Raw genomic sequence first — 22,540 nt, forward strand, 5'->3', positions numbered from 1 at the left:
GAGCAATAACATTTATTGTTATCATTCCCTCACATTCAACAACATTCATTTATACCACAGAGGAACCAGGTGAATTCCAGGCCAAGGTGCCTATCATCCTCGATGGTGCCACAGATAGACCATATCAGTACCTCAACTTACATGGCATCCTCAAGTCCCCACAGCTGACCTTTGACCCCTTAGCCATAGTGCTGACCCCGGTTCCTCTCTCAACGAAGGTCTCTGCAGATTTCACCATCCGGGCAGCAGGTTTCAGGAAGTATGTATGCAGCCGTTGTATATTTCTCTTGCCATAGTGGAGATATCGGACATGTTGGAATGAAAATCAAGAGCTTGTTGAAAATTTGGGCTCAATCAGTATTACTGAATTTACGTCTGAAGAGATCACTTGTAACTTGATTAAGGTAAAATAAAATTGCATTGTGTATTTGTTAAAAGCCATTTATTCTTTACATGTGATAATGTCTTTTTTGAGCATCTGTTTACCACTGTCCACTGTGAGTTTATTGTAGACTACTTGTTCTGAAATTGGCATTGCACTCATTTTCTTTCTTCCAATAGGGAGACTGTCATTGACGTTGAGCTCCCAGAGGTTGAGGTTGACGATGGCAGCAAGATGTCTGTCCTTAGTGTGACCTTTCCTGATGGTCAGACCATCCAGCCCTGCAGTGCAGATGAGGGTCACAAAGAGCCGTTTGTCCTCAAGTGTAAAGTGACCTTCTGCTCCTCCAAGCCTGTCTCTTTCACCAAGCCCATCAAGTTTGTGGACACTGTTGGAAGCAGGTACATACAGCCCAATGAAGGGATCTTATGTTGCATTGGCTGAAAAGCAGTGCAAACTAGCAAAAGTTAAATGAATATTGAAATAATTTACATTTTACATCTGACAGTGATTTTTTTCCCAGAAGGTTTAATGAAACATGTTTCATGAGTGTCCTGGCATGTCTGCCACAATGCATAAATCTCAGTTGAGTTCACATCATTCATTGGATTTGCTCTCCATTGAATACCAGTTCCCTGCTCAGAACCATTGTGTCATTACTGCACAACTGAAGTGAATCTGTCCACTGTTATATGTTTTTATTACAACTGATACCCATGACTTTTTTATCATGACTACTACTAAACACTGATTAATTCGGTACTTATATATGTTAATATAGGGCAATTTGTTAATTTGTTGCAACAGTAACAGTGTGACACAAGAATTTCATTAATTTGCATGTTTAACATTGCTAACTAGGCAATGATGAATGTTTGCAGGGAAAATAAATAATGACATCCACTTATTCTTAGAATATAATTTGAGAGAGTTATTGCTGTCACTCAAACCTTGCCATATGCCGACAGATTCTCCATACCTGTCACTGCCACGGCGGACAACTGCCTCCTGGTTGCCTACCCTTTTGTGGCCAAGCATCGTACTGACTTCCAGATTGTTACTGAACAGGGACACAGCCTCAGAGGCCACAAAACTGCCTCCCATGAAACTGTGAGCAACATGGGTGAGGCTGTCATCATGCCTGTCGAATCACCGAGCCGACCTTCGACCCACACCAGTACCAGCACTAGCTCACGCTTTGGTGCCACTACATCCACTTATGAGGACACAGAGAGTATCACAGGTAATATTGGACAATAATTTACTTAAGGCAACAGTTAAACTGGCAGCTTTGATGTACTCCCTTTGAGCTTAGCTTGACGGCATGTCCCATTAATCTTTAGCTATGTAACATTATAACCTTCTGTGATAGCATCTTATCCCTCAAGTAGTGTTTCATTGTAATTTGTTTGCTATGAGTGTGATTTACAAGTACATCAAAATAAATACAGGCGAGACCTTTACTGCATACCAACACTCACATTTCTCCTAACTCCCCACTCACCCCATCCCACATCTTGCTGTAGAGTCCACATACCGCAGTACCCCACGTGATGGTGCAGTGAACCGTGTCAACTACAGCCATTCTGCCCTCCCCTATGATGACTCCCGCATGGGACTAGCGTCACGCTCTCTGGGCTCGGCAGCATTCCCCAACGAGGACTCTGAAGAAGGCATCTTCCACTCTGAGGTGCTGATGGCTGTGCAGCGCTGGATCACCCTGCATGGCTGGTCTGGAGGACCTTTCCCTGTCTCACTCCCAGAAGGGCTGCGGAGGTGAGCAACTTGATGCTCTCAATGCAACGCAAAAGTACAATGCTTTTCGAAGTTCATTTATAGAATGCTGTTTCATGAGACGACCTCGTCTGGTCTCTTAATTTGCAGTGTATGGTCAGGTTTGTCATATTTGCAAAATACCAATCTATCATGGGATTGTATTACACTATCAGAATCTAATGTGCACTTTCTTATGTATTGTAAGATGAGTTCTCTTTTTGTCAACAAAATTACTCTTTTTCCCCCAGTGAAACTACATTAAAGAATTCACTTCACCAAGGATGAAAACCAGCTCCATAAATTCATAACACTCATTTGTATTTTCAAGTCAACAAAAAAATGTTTGTCAAGAACTTTTGGCTTTTTGCTGAACTTATGTATCATTTTTTTTTTATTTGTCTGTACATGTGAAGAAATCAGTATGCCAGTCAAGTTTTAATGTATGAAGGGAGCACACCAATACTTTGATATTCATTATTAATTAGTCACACACTATTCATATGTCATTCATTTCACCTCAGTGGTGTATCCAAGGGTTCCGCTGCAGAGGCAGCTCGGGACAAGTCCAGCCAGAGCTCACCAGCATCCAACAACCAGAAGCGCAGCTATACCAAGACAGTCTATGACCTGATGGCCCACCTCAGTGGGCGTCTGGTGCCAGGAATTCCCATCAATCAGGCCCTCCCAGCAGACCCTACTGAGAAGGTTCTGCAGCTCCACTGGCAACACTCCACACTCCTCACCTTCTTGAGGTATGTCCTGCCAGCTTTTGTAGCAACAACTCCTCGCTTTCCCTCATTAAATCGTTAAGTATGTGTTGTGATCCAGCTTTGGATCACAATTGGGATATGTCGGTATCAAGATATTGTTTGGCGTTTGTTTTTTGTATTTGTTAGTTTAGAAATTGGTTGATATGGTGATTTTTTTCATTTTTACATTTTGGCATCTTATTATTAATTTTTTGTGTGAAAAGTGGCATGCCTTGGGGATGCGTTTTGTTATAACCTCCCCCCTTTATTTTTGTATGTAATTTTGTCTGAGTAAATTTCTTGTCGAAACAGGCATGTTTCTGTTTATTATATGATGTGGATGATGTGTAGTGATGATGCAGGATAGGATATTAATGTATATATATATATATATATATATATATATATATATATATATATATATATATTGTAGTTGTTCCGCGTATTGGCAGTACTAGAAATAGCAATAATAAAGTCACAACAGAGGAATGCAGGGAATGCATTAATAGCCAATCTTGATTTAATGAATAATCCGAATTTTCGAGGAACCTTCCTCTTCTGTCATCCCTGAAGAAGAGGAAGGTTCCTCGAAAATTCGGATTATTCATTAAATCAAGATTGGCTATTAATGCATTCCCTGCATTCCTCTGTTGTGACTTTATTATTGCTATATATATATATATATATATATATATATATATATATATATATATATATATGTATATAAGAGTTAGATAACTGTATAAATGTGATATACATTGATAGTTTTTGTTTGATAGTTGTAAATATCGGGTTAGTATATCACATTGTTATGGTGTATGTGATATTGGATGTTGTTGTATGTGTCAGTTTCAGTAACTGTTGCATTTTGTGATATGTCTCTGGTATACTTGTGATGTATAATGTTATTTTGTTGTAGTATCCATTGTTCAAAGAAGTTCCATTGTGGACAGTAAAGTAATCAATCAATCAATTCTATTCTCTTTTATTGAAACCAGATTTTGAGATAGTTGTCTTCATTTACAAACAGTGTGGATGTGTTCTCAGAGGGACTGTGCTGTTAGCATTGTCTCCCCAGTTCATACTGTAATTAGTGGATCTGACTGGGCTGAGTATATTCTTTAGAAGCACCTTAACTTACATATGATGTATAAACTACTGGATTTGTATAAGTATCTTTTTTTCTTATGTTGAAGTTAGTGGATAGAATTATCATTAAAATGCTTTCAAGCTTACATTGAAGCTCTGATTAATCTTAATTTGAGAAGTTCTAGCTGCTGCTAATCTTGTTTGTACTATATCAAATCACTTCCATTGTAGCTACATGGTAGGCTCAGCAAGTTTACTCCTGGTTTGGCGTTTTGGTCAGTCATCATTTTTAATCCTCATTAATGAATACTCTAGCACAGTTTAAGTCTAGTCCTTTTGATGGTAAATTTACCTTGATTCAAACCATCTCCCTTCCCCCTTAACCTCCCAGGAGTCAGGGAGCGGGTGTGGCAGGCATCAAGCCAGAATACCTCTTTGAGCCCCAGGACTACCAGAGGTGGATGAAACTGCAGGAGCAAGTGCGAGAGAAGAAGAAGGCCATGCAAGAAGGGAAGTCTACTGTGGCCATCACGATCCAGGAGGAACCCCTGGATGAGACACTCTTTGAGTCTGTCTCCAAACGAGCTTGGACAGACCTCCTCCTGCAGACCATCAAGGTGAGGGGTTACTTTGGCAACAATCCTTGACCACAACAATCATCACTACATATTTCAAGTGTCATCAGAGTGCAGCTACATATGTTTAATGAAAAATATTCCTGAGATGCTGTGGATTTGCTGAGATTTATTAAACACAAATATTATCTTACTAGTTGCCAGCATATTTGCAGAAATTTATCAGAGAGGGCATAGAATGCAAGATTAAAGATGAGATTAACAAATATGTAACACTGATTTATTACATGAGAAATGGTTCAAAGTGAAAATCATTTGAGTGATATGAATGTGATTCACATTGTAATACACCTTATTGTTCATGGTTTAAAGATAAGATCTCACTTTCTTGTAATCACAAGATTAGGACAGCACTTCACTCTACTATCTATAGCATGTATCTTATAATATGTTGCTTTGTACTGTTGTGTTGCATCGTATTTTATCTAGTAATAGAAATGAAATAATGGAGAATGTGCATTATAATATTGCTTCAATCTAGAATTATGCTATTGTGGTAACATTCTCAGGTACTTGTTCTGGCCCGCATTACGCCACGTCAGTTCCGTGGCCTGCCATGCCCCGGGGGCGTCAGCCTGCCCTCTATCAATCCAGATCCACTTTGCAGTAACATCTACTCTGTAGCAGAACGCATCTTGCTTTCCTGGCTCAACCACCACTATGAGCAGCAGCGTCACAAGATCTGGAGCAACTGTGACAAAGGTAAGGCATCTTTTAATGTTGTTTTTCTTTAGGCAGTTGACTTCCGGTGTTATTTCTTAACAAGTGTCCGTAGTCTCTGTACATACTGATTAATCAAATGATTTGGATTTGAATTTGATTATGAAACCATGTATGTTCAGTCATGCCCAAGAATAAAACTCTGATTGCGTGTACAATGCATCTCATATTCCAAATCGTCACACATTCTCAGTGTGTCATTGACAAGGCCACACACCCTTGTGAAGGGAGAAAGAATAACAAAAATGAGCAGAAATTTGAGGATATCACCAAAGTAAAGTTTGGTTATATCATAGGTGTAGTGAGTGACGACAAATAGCACTGTACCACTTCTAAGAAAGACACAGAATGAGTGTAATATTAAGTGTAACAGTTCTCATGTGTGCAGTCTTTCTTTCATTACAGTAATTTCAGTCACATTTTCTTACTAAATTTAAAATGACATTGATTCATGTGTGTTTTGTCCAGCATGTGACTACTTATTCTGAAATATTTCAACTCATGTTTGAGAATTAACTGTCTCATCTGTGTTAAGTCTTCATAGGGAAATGAACTCTTCAGATGATAATTTGGAAGAATGGCAGTAACACAGAGAAAATGTCAAGAAAATCAGACAAATGGCAAAAAAAAAAAAAAAAAAAAGAAAAGAGAGAAGAAATCATGATTAACTCTTTGAAAGTTGCTAAATCATCAAAGAGTGAGCTAAAATACCAGTTTTGTTCTTCTTGTCATAACGGTATTTGTGCAGCTCTCCTTACTCTGTTTATGCTAAGGTAAAGACCTTGCAAACTGAATTCAATGATTTTCAGATTCCAGTGCCTTGGCTGTGAATGGTGTGAAAGAACATATCAGTTATTAATATGCAACAAAATCATTGAGGCATTTTCCTGTGATGATAAGATTTGTTATTAGTGAAACTTGGCTCACATTGGATGATTTATTGATGTTAAAGGGGATGGCTAGTAACTAATCAGTGGGAATCAGTGGGAATGCTGGGGAATGATTGTTCCAATCCTTGTGGGATTCATTTAAGAGTACATTATATATCTATTGTTGTGTGAAAATTATTTGCTTCAGAATGGTCTCATAATCAAGATATGCGCAGTTTAATCGTTAACTGAATGCCCCGTCACTGTACAGGCATGCTAACCTGGAAACATTTAACTGCACATTACTTGAATATGAGACCATTCTGAAGCAAGTAATTTTCACACAACAATAGATATATAATGTACCCTTAAATGAATCCCACAAGGATTGGAACAATCATCCCCCAGCTTTCCCACTGATTCCCACTGATCAGTTACTAGCCATCCCCTTTAATGCAACCATAACTTTATTACATTTGTCTGACTTTGTTCAAATTCTAATTCCTCTATAGCTCCTCTTTCATTTTGTTCTTTAAGCATGACTTCTCCATAGGTGACTTCCTTCTCCTATAAATAATATTTTATTTCCAGTTTTGGATTGATAGGTTAATCTTCATGATTAGAAATGATTTTTGTTTTTATGAAAGAAATTTTGCATGTCACTCCATCTTTTTCCACTCACTTAAAGCAACACTGATATAATATTTGGAATGTTTTTCTTCTCTCCTAATTTTCCTGAAACTGTTCTAGCCTTACTGCAGTTGTACAATGCCCCTCCAGGTATATGCATGAGACTGTTCCAGATATTTTCTAAACAATTAATTATACCATGACAACCCCACCCTGACACGATCTCACATAATTGCTGCTACCCAACTCCAATTCCTATCTGCAATCAGCAGTGTTAACATAGTTTTACAATTTTAACTTCTATCTAATGCTTATGTATACAGATATATATTGCATATAATACTTTTGTATCTTGACCCCCCCCCCCCCCCCCACTGTACTCTGTGCTAATCGATTAAAAACCTGTGTTGTCGATCCACATTATTTACTCTACAATACGTAACAATAAGAGATTGATGTTGTTGATATGGCGGTGGAGGGTTTGACCATGCTTTGTGACTGCATCCCAGTAACAGCTTGCAGAGGATTTTTCAGCAGCAACATTGGAACATTGTTGTTGGGTTTTTTTTTCAGTATAAATTGATGGGGTGTATTAAGCAATCATTTTACAGCAATATTTATTATATTCATGTTATACATGGACATATGCAAATGTTTATACATACATAAATACATACATATATAGACAGACACACATTCATTTCAATTCATTCATTTTCATTCTCATTTTTTCTTCCAATAGAACATAACACAGAATAAATCAGGATTTAAATCATAAGCATATATACATTAGAATGAGCAAAACGATAATTAACAAATAGAGATATGCATACACATACTGGCAAAAAAGTTATGTTTAGAGGGGGAAAAAGGGGGATAAAAAAAAGGGGGATAATGTCCTTACATACATTCGTACATACATGCATACATTCATACAAATAGATGCACATACAAATTCATCCATATATATGGTACATCCAAATATACACGCATACATACATAAATGTGTGCACATGTTTACATGTAACGAAGAGAGAGAGAGAGTTTAAAAAAAAATGAGATCTGGATCATGATGGCTCATCACATGACCGATGTTCCAGTCAGCTTTCAATTCTTGGCAAGGGACATAGTCTTGCTTGAATGCTAGCCATCTTTCATACTTTCTTACCTAGTATGAGGAAATGGGCCCTCAGTCTCCTGTTTTGTATGTTTTTGTGTTATATGTAGTGTAGAAATAGCAGGTGTAGGATTGATGTAAATAGTCTGGTTAGAAATAATGAACCATGTGGCAGTCTACGGCTTTAAGATGTGCTCTGTAGTCTAGCTAGTCCTGCATATTCTGGAGTTCTTTATTGCCTTCAGTATCCCTAGGCAGTAGGAAAATTGCCCATAATTGTTTTCCTACAGTGCACACAATTAACTGACTTGATGTGCGAGAGAGAGTCTGTTTTGTGCCCTTACTCTGCTTGCTTCATCCCAACATCTTCCCGAATTACTACTTCGCAGAGTTGTTTTGGCTTGTAGTCAATGAGTGTTAAATACATGCATGTCTTAGTTTGAGTACTTCTTATGTACTTTCATATCTTGGCAGCTGTAGGATCAAAGTTGTGTTGCAACAATGTGTTGCTTGCTGTTTATTTCATCTTCACAGGTCGTGTAGAAACTTTTATGCATTTTTGCTACAAAAATTGGTGCAGTTCTTTGAGAAATACGAAAGTACAGAATTTCTTGGAGGGATGTTTGACAAATCCATGAGTTTCATACAGTAGCTCATATCATCATGGCCATCACTAATAAAATGTTAGATATTCTATCAAATTGCCAGATAACTGTCTTCTGTGACAGGTTGGAGTTGGAGTAAGAAATGATATGCTCTTAAATGATATTGTTAGGCAACTGCAATGTAGAAACTTCACTTGTGTTAATCTTAATGTCGTTATGATTTACAATATACAAATGACTCACAGGTTTGAGTGGGTTGGTAGGAATTGTGTGCACAAAGTACATTTGTACCTCTGAATTGTTTGAACCCATGAGGAGTAACTGAGTAGGTCTGGAAAATGTAGAGTTACTATGTATACACAATTGCTACTCACCCACAATTAAAAACCTGTGTGAGTCATCTGTTATAAAATGGGTCAAAAATTCATGAAAATAATTGTCTGAACTGTGTGCTGAATTTGGTTTACTGGATGCATGGAAAAATTATGCATCTGGGAATTATTGGATGCATGATTATGGAAAATGGCATGACTAAAAAAAAAAATGCATGCAGTCAGTGAACAATCAAATTGCAAGAATTCCATGACCCATTTTAGAATGTACAGTAGTGTTGAAAGAACACAGAAATGGGAATAAAACAGAATAAAATAGGAATGTAAATGAGCCATTGTTTTGGCTTTATATACTCATTCTCATGAAGTCATTTTCAAACAAATTCTAAGAGAACCAAATGCTTTTATATCAAAATGCAGCTATCGTTGTAAACCAAGATATCTTACTGGTGTTTGATCACACATATTTCTGTCTGACAGGTGGTGTTCCTCCATCCCGCTGGGTGGTCAACTTTGATTATGATCTTCTGGATGGCCTTGTCTTAGCTGCAGTCCTGGCTGCACACGTGCCATTTTTGGTGAGTAGATACTACACGCCAATTCTCTTACTTCCAGAATCACAGTATGATTTTGGCAACATTTAGAGGATAAATTGGCACATGTAACATTTTCCCTCAAAACATACCTTTGTACTGTCATTGGAATGATATATCTGTACACATCCAGATAGCACTACCTAAAGCATGCCACATGTTGTTTGTGCTTTCTTTGTTGCTTCCTCTTTCAAAGTGACAAGGCATTGTAGCTCACTGAGTGTCTTAACCCTATAACTGCAGTATAAATAAAAAGTAATGCATACTTCTCACCCTAAATATGTTTCTTCCTTCTCATAATGCTTGAAATTATTTCCTAGATACACTTTTTGTAGAGGCTAAAAGAGTACCTGCTTTGGTTTCCCACTCACCCACTTTTAGCTCTGCTGTTGTCCGTATTATTATATCATGATGTTTTGTTGAATATACAATATTTCTCTCCCTTCTGCAGATCAAGACCCACCTGCAGGGTATGTACACACACCCATCTACAGCTGAGCAGTGCCTTCACAATGCTCTCAAAGTGGTCACTGCATTCAGATTCATTGGATTGGATTATGACATTCAGGTGAGCAATAATCTTATCATGTATAGTTGTAGATGGTATGTTACATATGAGCTTTCACATTCTTGAGGAGTTTTCAATATGCAATGTCTGTTAGAGATTATTCACTAATTGTGAGATGTTGACTGAATTTTTGAGGGCCTACAATGACGGGTGACTTTCTCATTTTACACATGTGCACGCATTGTCTCATGTGTAGACATTGCCTATTTGATAAGCTTGCATTTTTTTTTTCTTCTGCCACTGATATTGCATTTCTAATATTTCCAGACCAGCATGGTATACACAACTGTATATAGAATCACTATGACTCTCCTAGTTCTTATTTTCAGATTACGATTTTGGTATTTTACACAATCAAAACAGTGATCCTCGGACACAATTTGTTCTGTTTTTCTCTTTTGGAGAAAGAGAGAGAACGTGAATGCAAATTTGTCACTTATTTTGTTTTTCTCTTAATCAGTTTTTATGAACTTCAGTGCTGACAACTGCCTGTGATTTATCTAGCCAAAGGCCACCACACACTATACGACTTTCCGTCACACGCGTCAGTCAGTCGTGTGACTGAAAGTTGTACAGTGTGCGGTGGCCTTTGGTGGTACAAATGCTCATATACCATAGGGTTCAGACTCATCAAAGGCATAATGTCATTGTTTCTTCAGTGCACCTTGAGCTAGTTCCACTTAGTACTCAGTCATTTCAGCTCTTGCATTCACAGTAATGACTATTTTATGGCTGTAGAGCCCTTTAATGAGCTTTTGTTGTTGTTCTTAAACTTGCTTCATTCAACCCAAATGTATGATTTGTACATGTCATCCGGACTCAGTCAGCAAATGAGCAAATTTTGAACTAGCTTTTGATTTGCCATAGGTTGTCTGCGTGATGAGGAAATATGATCAGTGCATCACTTCATTAATAAAAAAAAGGATTATTTTTCGTTTTTAGCAGTCTTAAGTGGGTAATTGAAGTGTAATGATGATTATGACGTGTTACAGTTATTTTCTGTTGTGCTGCACACCATTAATCTGAAGTGGTATACAGCATGGTATCCTTGATGATTTGTTGTGATCTTGTTTCCATGTGTGTTTCAGGCTATTGACATCACAGATCCCAACCCCATATCTCTCATGCTGCTGTGTCAACACCTCTACCAGAGATTGCCCCAATACATGCCCAAGACATCTGTTGAGTTCACGGGATCCCTACATGCTACAGTGGCAAGACAGGTAAGCTGGAATCTGAAATGAAGCCAAACTCTCACTTCAACACTTCTTTAACTCATTTGAAATGCATTTATCCTTATTTTATTTCCTAGTATTTTTTTTTCTTTATTTGCATTATTATATATGTCTGGTAAATCTTATGTTGATGTGTTGATGTATTGGTTGTTTTTTTGTATGTTTTTTTCAATTTCACTGGCAACAATATAGAGAGAGGTTTTTATGGGTTTGCTTTGCATTGGTCTTGAACGACTATTGTAAAGGTCATTTGCTTGTTAGTAAAATGCATATATTAAAGAGATCACTATAAGAGTGTGTTTGATGCTATAATCTGTTTCAGGTGCGGCTCACCAACCCTAGCAACAAGCCACTGACCTACCATGCCATGGTTGCAGGTCGTGATGCGCGGGACTTTATCTTACCTCGGGGCAGCCAGGTCCTCATCCAGCCCAAGGGCAAACAGGACCTTCCCATAGAATTCACCAGCCGCTTCCTGCGACCGGCTGAAGCTGTCCTGGTTCTCGTTGGGCGTCGGACTGGGGCTGGCTGTGGCACCACCCTGGTGTTCAACCTGCGCACCTCCATTGACAACATATCACCCACTGTGAGTTGAAATGGGGTTGCTATTTACATTGCATAATTCATAGACATGAATTCTTGTACCTTTAACCACTTTTGTTCCACAAGTTACAAGAATCTAGAAGTTATTCTCATGTGTACTGGGGACATAAACATCAAAAACAGAAAAGTTTCCCATTGTATTAACTATTTCCTGTTATGTCATATTTGCTTATTTGTCTTCAGATATGTCATGCAGAGTTTATGTATGGTAGCACGATAATCTGGCTGATGACATCAAGCCAAATGAAATCTCTGCTACTTTTCTCCTGCAGGCTACCATAAAGTGTGAGTCACCATGTTTTGAGCTACAGAAAGTGGACCTGGCTGTCGTTAATCCATTCAAGGAGTCTGGGGAGTTCCGCATTGTCCTAGTAGAGGCCAAGACACCCTTCCCTGGCAGTGACACCAAGCAGAAGGGACTCCTGAAGAACAGCAAGGGTGCCCCCAAGAAGATTCGCTCCAAGACCGATCATGGACAGAAGAAGGAGCGAACACCTTCCCCACCAAAAGTAGAAGAACACACTTCAGACCTAGACTTGCTGGAGCGTGAGTCCTTGCATATTCTTTGTCTGTTTTATGATTTTTTTCCCCTCATATTAGTAATTGAGGCATAGATGGAATTTATAGTCTTTCTTTCAAGTTGTTTCTTTGATGCAAGTATAAACTTGTTACACGTAAGTACAGTCAAACCTCTCTACAACGACTGCTCTATAGAAACATGAAATGTGGCCGTGATAGACAGATGGTCATTGTAAACAGGTTTGATGCCATAGCAGTTGTGATATGTTCAGTGTCTCATATGATTACATGTACACTATGACACTACTAAATACATTGCCCTATAAACTACTTCAGATATACACACAAACATTCATGTAATATTTATGTTTGTGTTTATAAATGTAGCATGTTGTAGTATGAAAAATTATTTGTTTATAGCTAAGTGCCTATTGATCATCAATTGACTGCATATCTGTGAAAATGCAATGAAATTCCCTGGGCAACAATGAAATACGAACTTACTCATTTTCCTTCACCCCATGATAAAAAGATCCCAGCATCAAATATGTCCAATACATTTAGTTTTATTAATAGTAAATATCTAGAAATATTTTGTAAACAGTTTGAATTACTCCCACTTTTTCCTCCAGAGGAGACAAGTGGCTCCATTGGGTCCTTCTTCTGCTTTGAGCAATCCATCTTTCTGGAGGGTGAAGGCTCTGGCATTGTCACCATTGACTTTCTGCCTTTCTACACGGGTCGGCGGCAGTGCTCCGTCCTCTTCATCAGTGAGCATGCTGGAGAGTTCCTGTACTCAGTGGAGGCTACAGCCTCACTGCCTCTCCCTGCCCAGCTCCCCTATGTCCCTACCAAACACAGCATCAGGATCAGCAGTGCTGCTGCAGCTGGTTAGTGATTGTTTGCCATTTCCATTTGCCCCATATACTGTAAAACATGATATATTCGCGGCATGAAATTTTCGCGAATTGGAGCCGACGGCCTTTTTCGTGGCAAGAAATTTTCGCGAATTGCCTCTTGCGTTCAATGCATATAGTGTAGATAAGAAATTTTTGCGAATTGCCTCTTGCGTTCAATGCATATAGTGTAGATAAGAAATTTCGCGTGCATTTTAATTTCGCGAATCTTGGCGCTCGCGAAATTCGCGAAATTAAAATGCACGCGAACATTTCTCGTTTTACAGTAGTACTTCACTGGCTGTATGCATGATATGCAATGGGAATACATTCAGGGAATTGCATTGGAAAGTGTAAAACAGCATTTTTGGCAGCAGAAATGTAGAAACAACACAATGAAGCTTTTGAGCACAGTCAAAGGTGATAAAGTTACGTATCAATTACACTCCATGTGTGAGATTTGACAATGTTTGCCATCAAATGCCAAGAGGTTTTTGTATGTGATTTGTCAATTAGCGACTACCTACAAAGAAAGTCATGTATTGTCCTAAGATATCGTTGTGGCAGTGATTCACTGATTTGACAGTGTCCATGTGTTATTACTCACAGAGCTATGCACTAATAGTGTGTTAGTGAGATTCATACAGTCCGAGCAATTGCATTGTGTGTTATATTGTGTAGTCTTTTCGGGGGATAATGTCATGATAGATACCATACTGTGTATTGAAGTCCTAAGTGGCTGTTAGACATTGGTTTCTATGGCTCATTTGATCCTTAGTGTGAAATTTCAGCCAAGTCACTACAATAAAGATATGAAAGTCATGTTCCTCATATATCATTAATTCAGATCAAGTCTATTTCCATATTCAATTTAAAGACAATGAATTTTGTGTTATTCTGGTAATTGCAGAAGATATCACATTAAAATCAATGATCATGCGTTACAGGGAGTGGGCGTGGCCTATACGGAGGAGATGATCGCATCATCTACTGGCGTTGTGACAGCAATACAGTCCTCAATGAGGAGCTCATGATACCCACTACCAATGCTGCCAGAGAGAGAGCCCTCGTCATCGCTGCTCAGCAGCGCATGTCAGATGCTGAGATTCGCCGGCGACAGCTGACGGGAACCCTGGCCAGTGGCTCCGTCACGGCTGCCATTGCAGCACTGGGGCTGACGGATGACCACATTATCACCAAGAGCCAATCAGCTGTCATGTTCAACACCAAGCAGGATCAGAAGCCAGAGGGAACGCGCTTCTCGGTGGAAGTCAACTCAAAGTTCTTTGAAGCTCCCGTGCATTTCTTCATCCCCTCGCCCCTCGCCAAGAAGCCCAAGTCAGCTGGGGATGTGGTGAGGAATGGTCACAGGGTTGAAAGGTCAGCAGCTGGACTTGTGGGGTCATCAGGTGAGTTATGGAAGCACCAATCTCTGAAGGTTGTGCATATCTGTCTGCATTTGATTCCATAAACCCGTCATTTTATGATGGTGCTTTAGCAAGAGTGTGCAAGAACAAATCTTGTTTTTCCAAATGTTTAAGAGGAAACATGTTTCAGTGTGTCATGGTTTTCGTTTGTTCCCATCTGAATGGAGGTTTAATGATTCAATCATAATATCCTACCCTTTTGTCTCTTCCATTTCATATCATCACACACCAATGCAGGTGTCGTCATGGATGATGGTGTCATCCCACTCCCCATCCGCTTCACTCCTAAGGGGGCTGGTCACTACCCCTGCCGTGTGGTACTTCGCTCTCCTAATGACATCCGAGTCTACCAGATTGAGTGCACAGTCAACCCTGAGGGGACCGTAGCCCAGATTGAATTCACAGCACCTGTTCACCAATCAGTGTCTCAGGACATTCCCATTGTAAGTCAGTTTGGAATGAAAGCTTTATTGGCTGATTGGCCTCAAACTAGGCTTTCTGTCTTCAATTTCTTTGTTTCTTGTGTGGATAATCAATCCTATCAAAATATACTGTTTACAAAGTTCTCTGGACAACATTTCTAGTTTTTTCGTGTTCACATGTGTATGTGCATCTAGCCTGGTCCTATATATTTTTTTTTAATTTTTTTTTTTGAACAAGATGACAATTTTCAGTTGTGTTAGAAATCGCATCATGGTTCCATCAATGCTAATGACTTATATGCTGTTTGATTGAGAAACAATGTAACTTAAGATATCAGGTGTTGCTGTTAATGGTGATGTGTTACTTTTTGGACAACTGACAAACAGAATTCATACCAGACTGTAGCAACCATCAACCAGCTTCAGCTCTCACGAAATCAACCATCCTTATTAAATGAGTATGATATTCTATTACGAATTATCCTCTGACAGTCGATCAAAGAAATTTGTCATTGCTATTTTTTCCATCAGGTGAACCAGACTAGCGTAGACTGGCCTTTGAAGGCTACTATTGATGGGCAAGGTTTCCATGGACCACCCTTTATACTGGCCAAAGCCATGCAGACCACACACTACCCTCTGATGTTTAGACCTACCTTTGAATCTTTCATCACGGTGAGTCCACTAGATCTAGGCAGATTCGTGGGTCTGAACAATTGTCAAAAAACTGCATTTTTTGTATATTTAGAAAAAAAATAGTACAATTCATGTCTTAAGGCAATGATTGGCTTGATTTGCAAGTATCAAACATTCATGAAAATGAAATAAATAAATTTACAGTGGTAAGGCTTACTTTTAACTTTTTGTCCCCGTCGAACGAGTTCGAGCAGGGGACTGTGAAACGGGCTCCGTACGTGTGTGTCTGTGTGTCCGTCTGTCCGTCTGTCCGTGCTAACGAGAGTATGCTTGTGTGGCTAGGAGAACAATAGTGCACAATAGATGGCCTTTATTCCGTCAGGCTTGTGTGGCTAAAATTTTTGCTTGTGTGTCTATTTTAACAAAAGGGAGAACAAAGGGGTAGACACACAAGTATATCACCGTGAGGTCGTACGTCTGTGCGTCCGTGCGTCCGTCCGTCTGTGCGTCCGTGTGTGATCAAAATGTTCAAAATGCTACTCCTTCGCCATTTCTAACCCGATTTTGATTCTGTTTGCTTTATATGATAGCACTACATGGGAGCTTTGAAACTTCTATACAGAATTTCAGTTGTGACCTTTGACCTTGACCTTTGACCTATATTGTACATTTTGCTTCAAAATGCTACTCCTTCGCCATTTCTAACCCGATTTTGATTCCGTTTGCTTTATATGATGGCACTAGGTGAGGGCTTCAAAACTTCTACACAGAATTTTGACCTTTGACTTCTTTGACCTTTGACCTTGATTTTTGACCTGTATTGTACATTGCCTACAAAATGCTACTCCTTCACCATTTCTAACCCGATTTCGATTCCGTTTGCTTTATGTGATGGCACTAGGTGAGGGCTTCAAAATTCTACACAGAATTTTGACCTTTGACTTCTTTGACCTTTGACCTTGATTTTTTACCTATATTGTACATTTTGCTACAAAATGCTACTCCTTCGCCATTTGTAACCCGATTTCAATTCCGTTTGCTTTAAGTGATGGCACTAGGTGAGGGCTTCAAAAATTCTACACAGAATTTTGACCTTTGACTTCTTTGACCTCTGACCTTGATTTTTTACCTGTATTGTACATTTTGCTACCAAATGCTACTCCTTCGCCATTTCTAACCCGATTTCGATTCTGTTTGCTTTATGTGATGGCACAAGGTGAGGGCTTCAAAACTTCTACACAGAATTTTGACCTTTGACTTCTTTGACCTTTGACCTTGATTTTTTACCTGTATTGTACATTGGCTACAAAATGCTACTCCTTCGCCATTTCTAACCCGATTTCGATTCCGTTTGCTTTATGTGATGGCACTAGGTGAGGGCTTCAAAACTTCTACATAGAATTTTGACCTTTGACTTCTTTGACCTTTGACCTTGATCTTTTTACCTATATTGTACATTTTGCTACTAAATGCTACTTCCGGCGGGGACATATATTACGCACCGCGTAATTTCTACTTTTCCTTGTTTCCCTTCTTTTTTTATAACCTGTCACATTGAAATATAGCCACTGTCTATCAAATACAAACCACATTCAGGTATCAATTGCAAAAGTCACAGAAAAAAAGTTAAATTCATTGATGCTTCTACAAGCTTTAGGCCAATCAAAACTCTCAAACTAGGGCAGCATGAGACAGTCTATGCTGTGAAGATGTGCTTACATTGTTGTTCACCCGTGTGAGTATTCATACAAAGGTCAACTACTGGAAAATGTTGGAAGAAAGACAGTGAGTTGATTTATGTTCTTGAAATATAATGTCGATGTTGATTGAAGGTGGGTTACATAGTATTACTATTTTGTTTTGTTCTCCTCTTTTGACCCCTCATTATTTTCAGAAAATAAAAGGGGGAGTGAAATATCTTGGGCCATCTATAACATGTGTACGTAAGACGTGCATGCCCTGGTTACATTGTGTAGATGTGTACAGTGTGACAATTCAATTTGATACTGTGAATTTTCACTGTAGAACAGTAATCAAGTGCCTTGCATGAAATTGAATCATGAAATACATGTAGTCATGTCAATGCTGCTTGTTGAGATTGTGCATGTTGCCTTCAGTAGTGACAAATCCAACAAGTCATTCATGTTTGTGTTGTTTGTTTTGGTAAGGGGCTCAGAGTGTTGTGGTGTGAGTAGTTCCCTTGCTCTGTCTTCGGCTTGCTTAGTACACAGTTTAGTATTTGTATATTTGTAGATGCTGACCCACATGAGTGTGTATAGAAGTAGCAATGATTGTCCACTGTGCATATAAGAACAGCTTCAGTGAACACCATTCAGAAGCATTTTGTGGTAACTGGTCTTGGTATTTCATAGTGTAATGCGAGGCTTCCCCGTATATCAATTCCTGCATTCAGAGACTGTAGCCATTAGGACACATTTGAATCCTGATTCCCTCAAGTTTGCTTGCCTCTTAATCATCCAGACTAGATTTGTATAGCTTGAAAATTGCAAGCATTAAGTTGAGTAGCAACAGTACAGCTTGACTGTGTGGCATGTCAGTGTCTGGAATACTTGGCTACTCTGGTAGGTATATATGGTAGATTATTCAGCAATCTTTCTGATGCATCTTTTGCTAACCATAGTTTCTCTTTTCAACATGGCTTGAAGACACCCACAATAATTTTGTTAAAGTTGAGTTGTATTATGTCTTTGTACCAGTATGACATAATTGCCAGTTGTTGGAAATTGCATGAGGTTAAAAAAAAAGAATTGGCAGAGCTTTTAGATTTTTGTTTGTTTGTTCTTTCTTTTTGTTTGGGGTATCCAGAATTATTTGTGTGAATTACTTTTCAATCTCAGTTAAGCAGTGTATCACTGGAAAGCTAAAATGAGAGAGATTTTTTACAGGAATGATTCTTGAACTTGTATCCCCCTTTCAGACTTTGGGAGAGTGGAATCATCACGACCTAGGAAGTCTTGTCTTTCTGTTAATGGCCTTTGTTTTGTCTGTCCCACAGGGCAAACTAATGATGCAGAACACAGATGATGGCACAGAGCACTATTTCAACCTGAAGGGAGAGGGCCAAAAACCTCTAGCTCTAGATCATGTGGTCATTGAATGTCAAGCAAGGCAAAAGTAAGTTTTAATTCCCACAATTTTTCAGTATCATCAATATTGTCATGATCATCAGTGAATTCATGTATGATAAGTGTCATGATTATCGTTATTCTCATTATTATCATTATCATTTTGCTATATTGGTATTGGCACTATCAGCACTATCACCACCATAATCATAGTAATCTGTATCATCATTATTTTTTTTTATTGTCATCTCCACCCGTGTGAAAATTTTCATCATTACAATCATGATAATCTTGTCCCCATTCTGAATATAGCATGTCTTTCATACATGCATGATTTGTTGAGGGGCTTTCTAATTTCAGCATTCTCCATTCAGAATGCCGCATATCATTTTACTTCCATTCAAACACTGGGAAACTGAATATGCAAAATTAAACTTTAGTTGAAATGTCAATATATTATTATGTATTTATATATTTATGTGCTCTATTTTCCTTCTATCACACCAACCAGGGTTAAGCGCCTTATCCGTGTTCCTAATGTAACAAGCAAGAAGATGGTGTACAAGGCTGCGAGTGATCTTCCCATCATCACTGGGCCTGCAGCTGTCACAGTCCTCCCCAGCAAAGAAGAAGAGTATGCCATTGTGGCATCACCATGGAAACGAGGCAAATTTGAAGGCATCTTGTCCTTCATAGCCGGAAGCTCTCAGAATTTAAGGTTTGTTACAATTTTTCAACTCTATCCTCAACAAATTTGTTGTGTATAAGTGTACCACATTTCTTTACAGCTCATGACATAGTTTGTACTTTTATTCGCCATTTTATTTATATTAATTTCTCAAAAGGCTTTTCCAATTTCCCGAACCTTATTTGATGTGTTCCATTTCCTCTAAACCTGTGGTTTAATGAAGTTATATTGCCAAATGATTGGTTTGATTGATTCCTTGTCATCTGTCATTATTCCAAATTAGGTGTCAGCTAAACAAGATGATGTGATTCGTTGTGCTATATCTCTGTCAATCACATGAAATAATCAAGAGTCAAATCCTGCAGTGAATTCAATGATTAATTTTGACATGTTATCTATTTTAGGTTTGACTAAAAATTCTGGAGAATAAAAAGGGAATAAGCATGTATACCAACATAGTGTGTTTTCTTTGTGATGTACAGAAATGCTGATGAGGACAGTGATATGAGCTCTGACCAGCCAGATGCTGATGCAGGGCGCCGTCCCATCAGTGGCAAGTCCTCTGTGAGCAGTGTGGGGTCATCCCAGCAAACAGGCAGCAGGGTGCGAGAGGAGACCCTTGGTTACCGGGTGTGGTTCTCTCTGGAGGTGAAAGCCACACCTCCTCCACCTGAGAGGGTCATTGGTATCACTTGTGCGGCCCAGTCTGCCTCCCTCATGGAGGTAGAGATCTTCAACCCTACCAAGGAGGAGCTGACATTTGATGTCTCCATTGAGGGAGATGGGCTGAGAGGAGAGCCTACTGTCACCCTCAAGCCAGCCCAGAAGAAGTACTACCAACTTGTCTTTGCTCCAGCCATCGTTGGTAAATCTACAGGAAGGTGAGCACACCGGTCCAGAAGTGAGATTCTATAATAAAGCCTGAATAAGAGACAAGTAGAATTTTGCAGCTCCTATGATTTAAGCTGCCCTGGCCAGCATTGTTGAATCTACTTGTCAACACAATGTAGCATGCTTTCATGACCTGTAGGGACATTGCTGGATGACCAGTCATCAATGCATACACTTCCTCTTCTTTGCTTTTGCTCAGTACCTATGCAAAAATTTTAATTTTAGAATAAGGTTTCATTAAATCTATCAAGTGAAGGTTACAAATGCATCCATTTTTTATGGTATTCAGATTACATTGTACTGAAATATGTGAAGTGACAGAGAGAGAGAGAATGCTTGTAATGGAGTTTACGCTGTTAGTAGATGTCTATGTGCCCTGCCCCCCTCTAACCCAGCTTTGTTTCTTGGTAATTCTGCCATCCCACAGCCTAATCTTCCAGAATGAGACAGTAGGGGAATTCTGGTACTCCCTGAACCTGACTGCTGAGACACCTGCCCCGACCACTTTGCCCCACATGGAGTGTGAGCTTGGTAAATGGAGCCGCCAGTTCATCCCCCTCAGCAATCCCACAGAGGAAACCCTTGAGCTCAGCCCAGCTTGTTCCAACCCAGAGAACTTCACGCTGGAAGTGGACTGTGACAGAAAGGTTAGAATCCCACGATATGGCTGGTGATAAAATGTTCAACACCAAATCCATTCTACTATGTAGTTATATGTGTCATATATTTTCTTATTTATCATGTGACCAGACAATTGAATGACTATTGGTTACTTTTGATAAACTTTGCAGTAAGTGACTACTATAAAAGTGGATATTTTCGCACGACTAATTTTTCGCGCTTGGCCGGGTAAGAAGAGGTTCGCGTGTTTTTAATTCCGCGGAATCGAGACATCACGCACAGGAACTCATGGCAAGCAAATATATTCGCATGCTTTTATTTTCGCGCCAGTTTCTGGCTGCACAAAATGCGCGAAAATTTCCACTTTTACAGTACTTATGTGACAGCCGTAATAATTAATCATTCATATTTCTCAACGTAAGTAAAGCTGACCTATGTATACCGTGTGATAAAATGTGGCATCTGTTCTGAAAATAACAGCTACTAGTGTTTGATAATGTCATATCAATGAGGACTCAATGTGGTGTATGTGCTTCAATGGTAAATGCTTTAAAACCACAGTGAAATCAGTCAGGGATTTTAATGGGAATTCTAAATGTCTGTTATTATCACCAAGTAAGCACCGTAATCTCAAACTGATGAGGAACATAAACAAGAATCCTAGGCTTGGAAATAGTTTCTGTCAAAGAGGCCAAATACGAAATTATATGTTTTAAGTGTTGTGTCTTTATCTTGAGTTTTATGTGTCTTTGATCTCTTCACAGATTATCCTAGCACCTCACTCCACTGAAGATGTCCCTCTTCAATTCATGCCATCAGCTTTGGGTCAGGCCAATCACACAGCCAAGTTAACTTTCAAGTGTGAACAGGTATGGGAGAGATTGATTATAAAGTCACATTAGTTATTTTTTGTTTGTTTTCACTATTACAAGATGTTGAAGGGAATGATGATGATGATGATGAGGAGGAGGAGGAGGAGGAAGAGGAGGTGGACATATCTTTTCTATCATATTTGTCTTAAGTTCAATATGGAGACAATATTCTCATTTTCAAAGTGGCAATAATTGTTCATAGAATGCTGCTTTTCATTTAATAGTATGGTTGTGGGAGTGATGAATGACAGAAATCATCACACGGCACGTTACATGTATCTGTCAGAGGAAAGTATATTAGTTATGATAGTATGCAGAAATCTCTTAAATGAAGTACATGTTTTAAAGGTGTTTAAATGCTGTCTTATCATCCTCCATTCAGCTTGGTGACTGGGTATTCGTGGCATCTGGAACAGGGCTCACCCCAACCCCTCTGGACCCAGTCAGCGTCAGTGCTACTCTGGGTTCAAACACATCCCTTATCATTCCCTTCAGGAATCCAACAGCAGAAAATGTCCTGGTAGACGTGGTGCTCACTGGTAAGACACAAATTGATGTATAGCTTTCCGTCATTCTGTC

General features: G+C 39.1%; 1 protein-coding gene across 1 annotated transcript in view; it reads left to right on the top strand.

Moving 5' to 3' along the window:
- Positions 1 to 22,540, top strand: part of LOC139738811 (cilia- and flagella-associated protein 47-like) — a 100,189-nt gene that overhangs the window by 72,370 nt on the left and 5,279 nt on the right. The window contains exons 23-45 of the mRNA XM_071649448.1: positions 61 to 259; positions 562 to 783; positions 1,351 to 1,625; positions 1,909 to 2,158; positions 2,680 to 2,910; positions 4,388 to 4,613; positions 5,141 to 5,333; positions 6,971 to 7,000; positions 9,385 to 9,482; positions 9,949 to 10,065; positions 11,154 to 11,288; positions 11,623 to 11,886; positions 12,176 to 12,449; positions 13,055 to 13,312; positions 14,266 to 14,727; positions 14,983 to 15,188; positions 15,699 to 15,842; positions 18,820 to 18,938; positions 19,401 to 19,607; positions 20,060 to 20,458; positions 20,896 to 21,115; positions 21,854 to 21,958; positions 22,344 to 22,500. Of these exons, the coding sequence (XP_071505549.1) occupies positions 61 to 259; positions 562 to 783; positions 1,351 to 1,625; positions 1,909 to 2,158; positions 2,680 to 2,910; positions 4,388 to 4,613; positions 5,141 to 5,333; positions 6,971 to 7,000; positions 9,385 to 9,482; positions 9,949 to 10,065; positions 11,154 to 11,288; positions 11,623 to 11,886; positions 12,176 to 12,449; positions 13,055 to 13,312; positions 14,266 to 14,727; positions 14,983 to 15,188; positions 15,699 to 15,842; positions 18,820 to 18,938; positions 19,401 to 19,607; positions 20,060 to 20,458; positions 20,896 to 21,115; positions 21,854 to 21,958; positions 22,344 to 22,500 (4,791 nt within the window). The remainder of the gene's footprint in view (positions 1 to 60; positions 260 to 561; positions 784 to 1,350; positions 1,626 to 1,908; positions 2,159 to 2,679; positions 2,911 to 4,387; positions 4,614 to 5,140; positions 5,334 to 6,970; positions 7,001 to 9,384; positions 9,483 to 9,948; positions 10,066 to 11,153; positions 11,289 to 11,622; positions 11,887 to 12,175; positions 12,450 to 13,054; positions 13,313 to 14,265; positions 14,728 to 14,982; positions 15,189 to 15,698; positions 15,843 to 18,819; positions 18,939 to 19,400; positions 19,608 to 20,059; positions 20,459 to 20,895; positions 21,116 to 21,853; positions 21,959 to 22,343; positions 22,501 to 22,540) is intronic.

This window comes from Diadema antillarum, unplaced genomic scaffold (genome assembly GCF_040938485.1).
Source record: "Diadema antillarum isolate AM-2024a unplaced genomic scaffold, OU_Dant_1.0 seq00000768_RagTag, whole genome shotgun sequence".
Taxonomy (NCBI): domain Eukaryota; kingdom Metazoa; phylum Echinodermata; class Echinoidea; order Diadematoida; family Diadematidae; genus Diadema; species Diadema antillarum.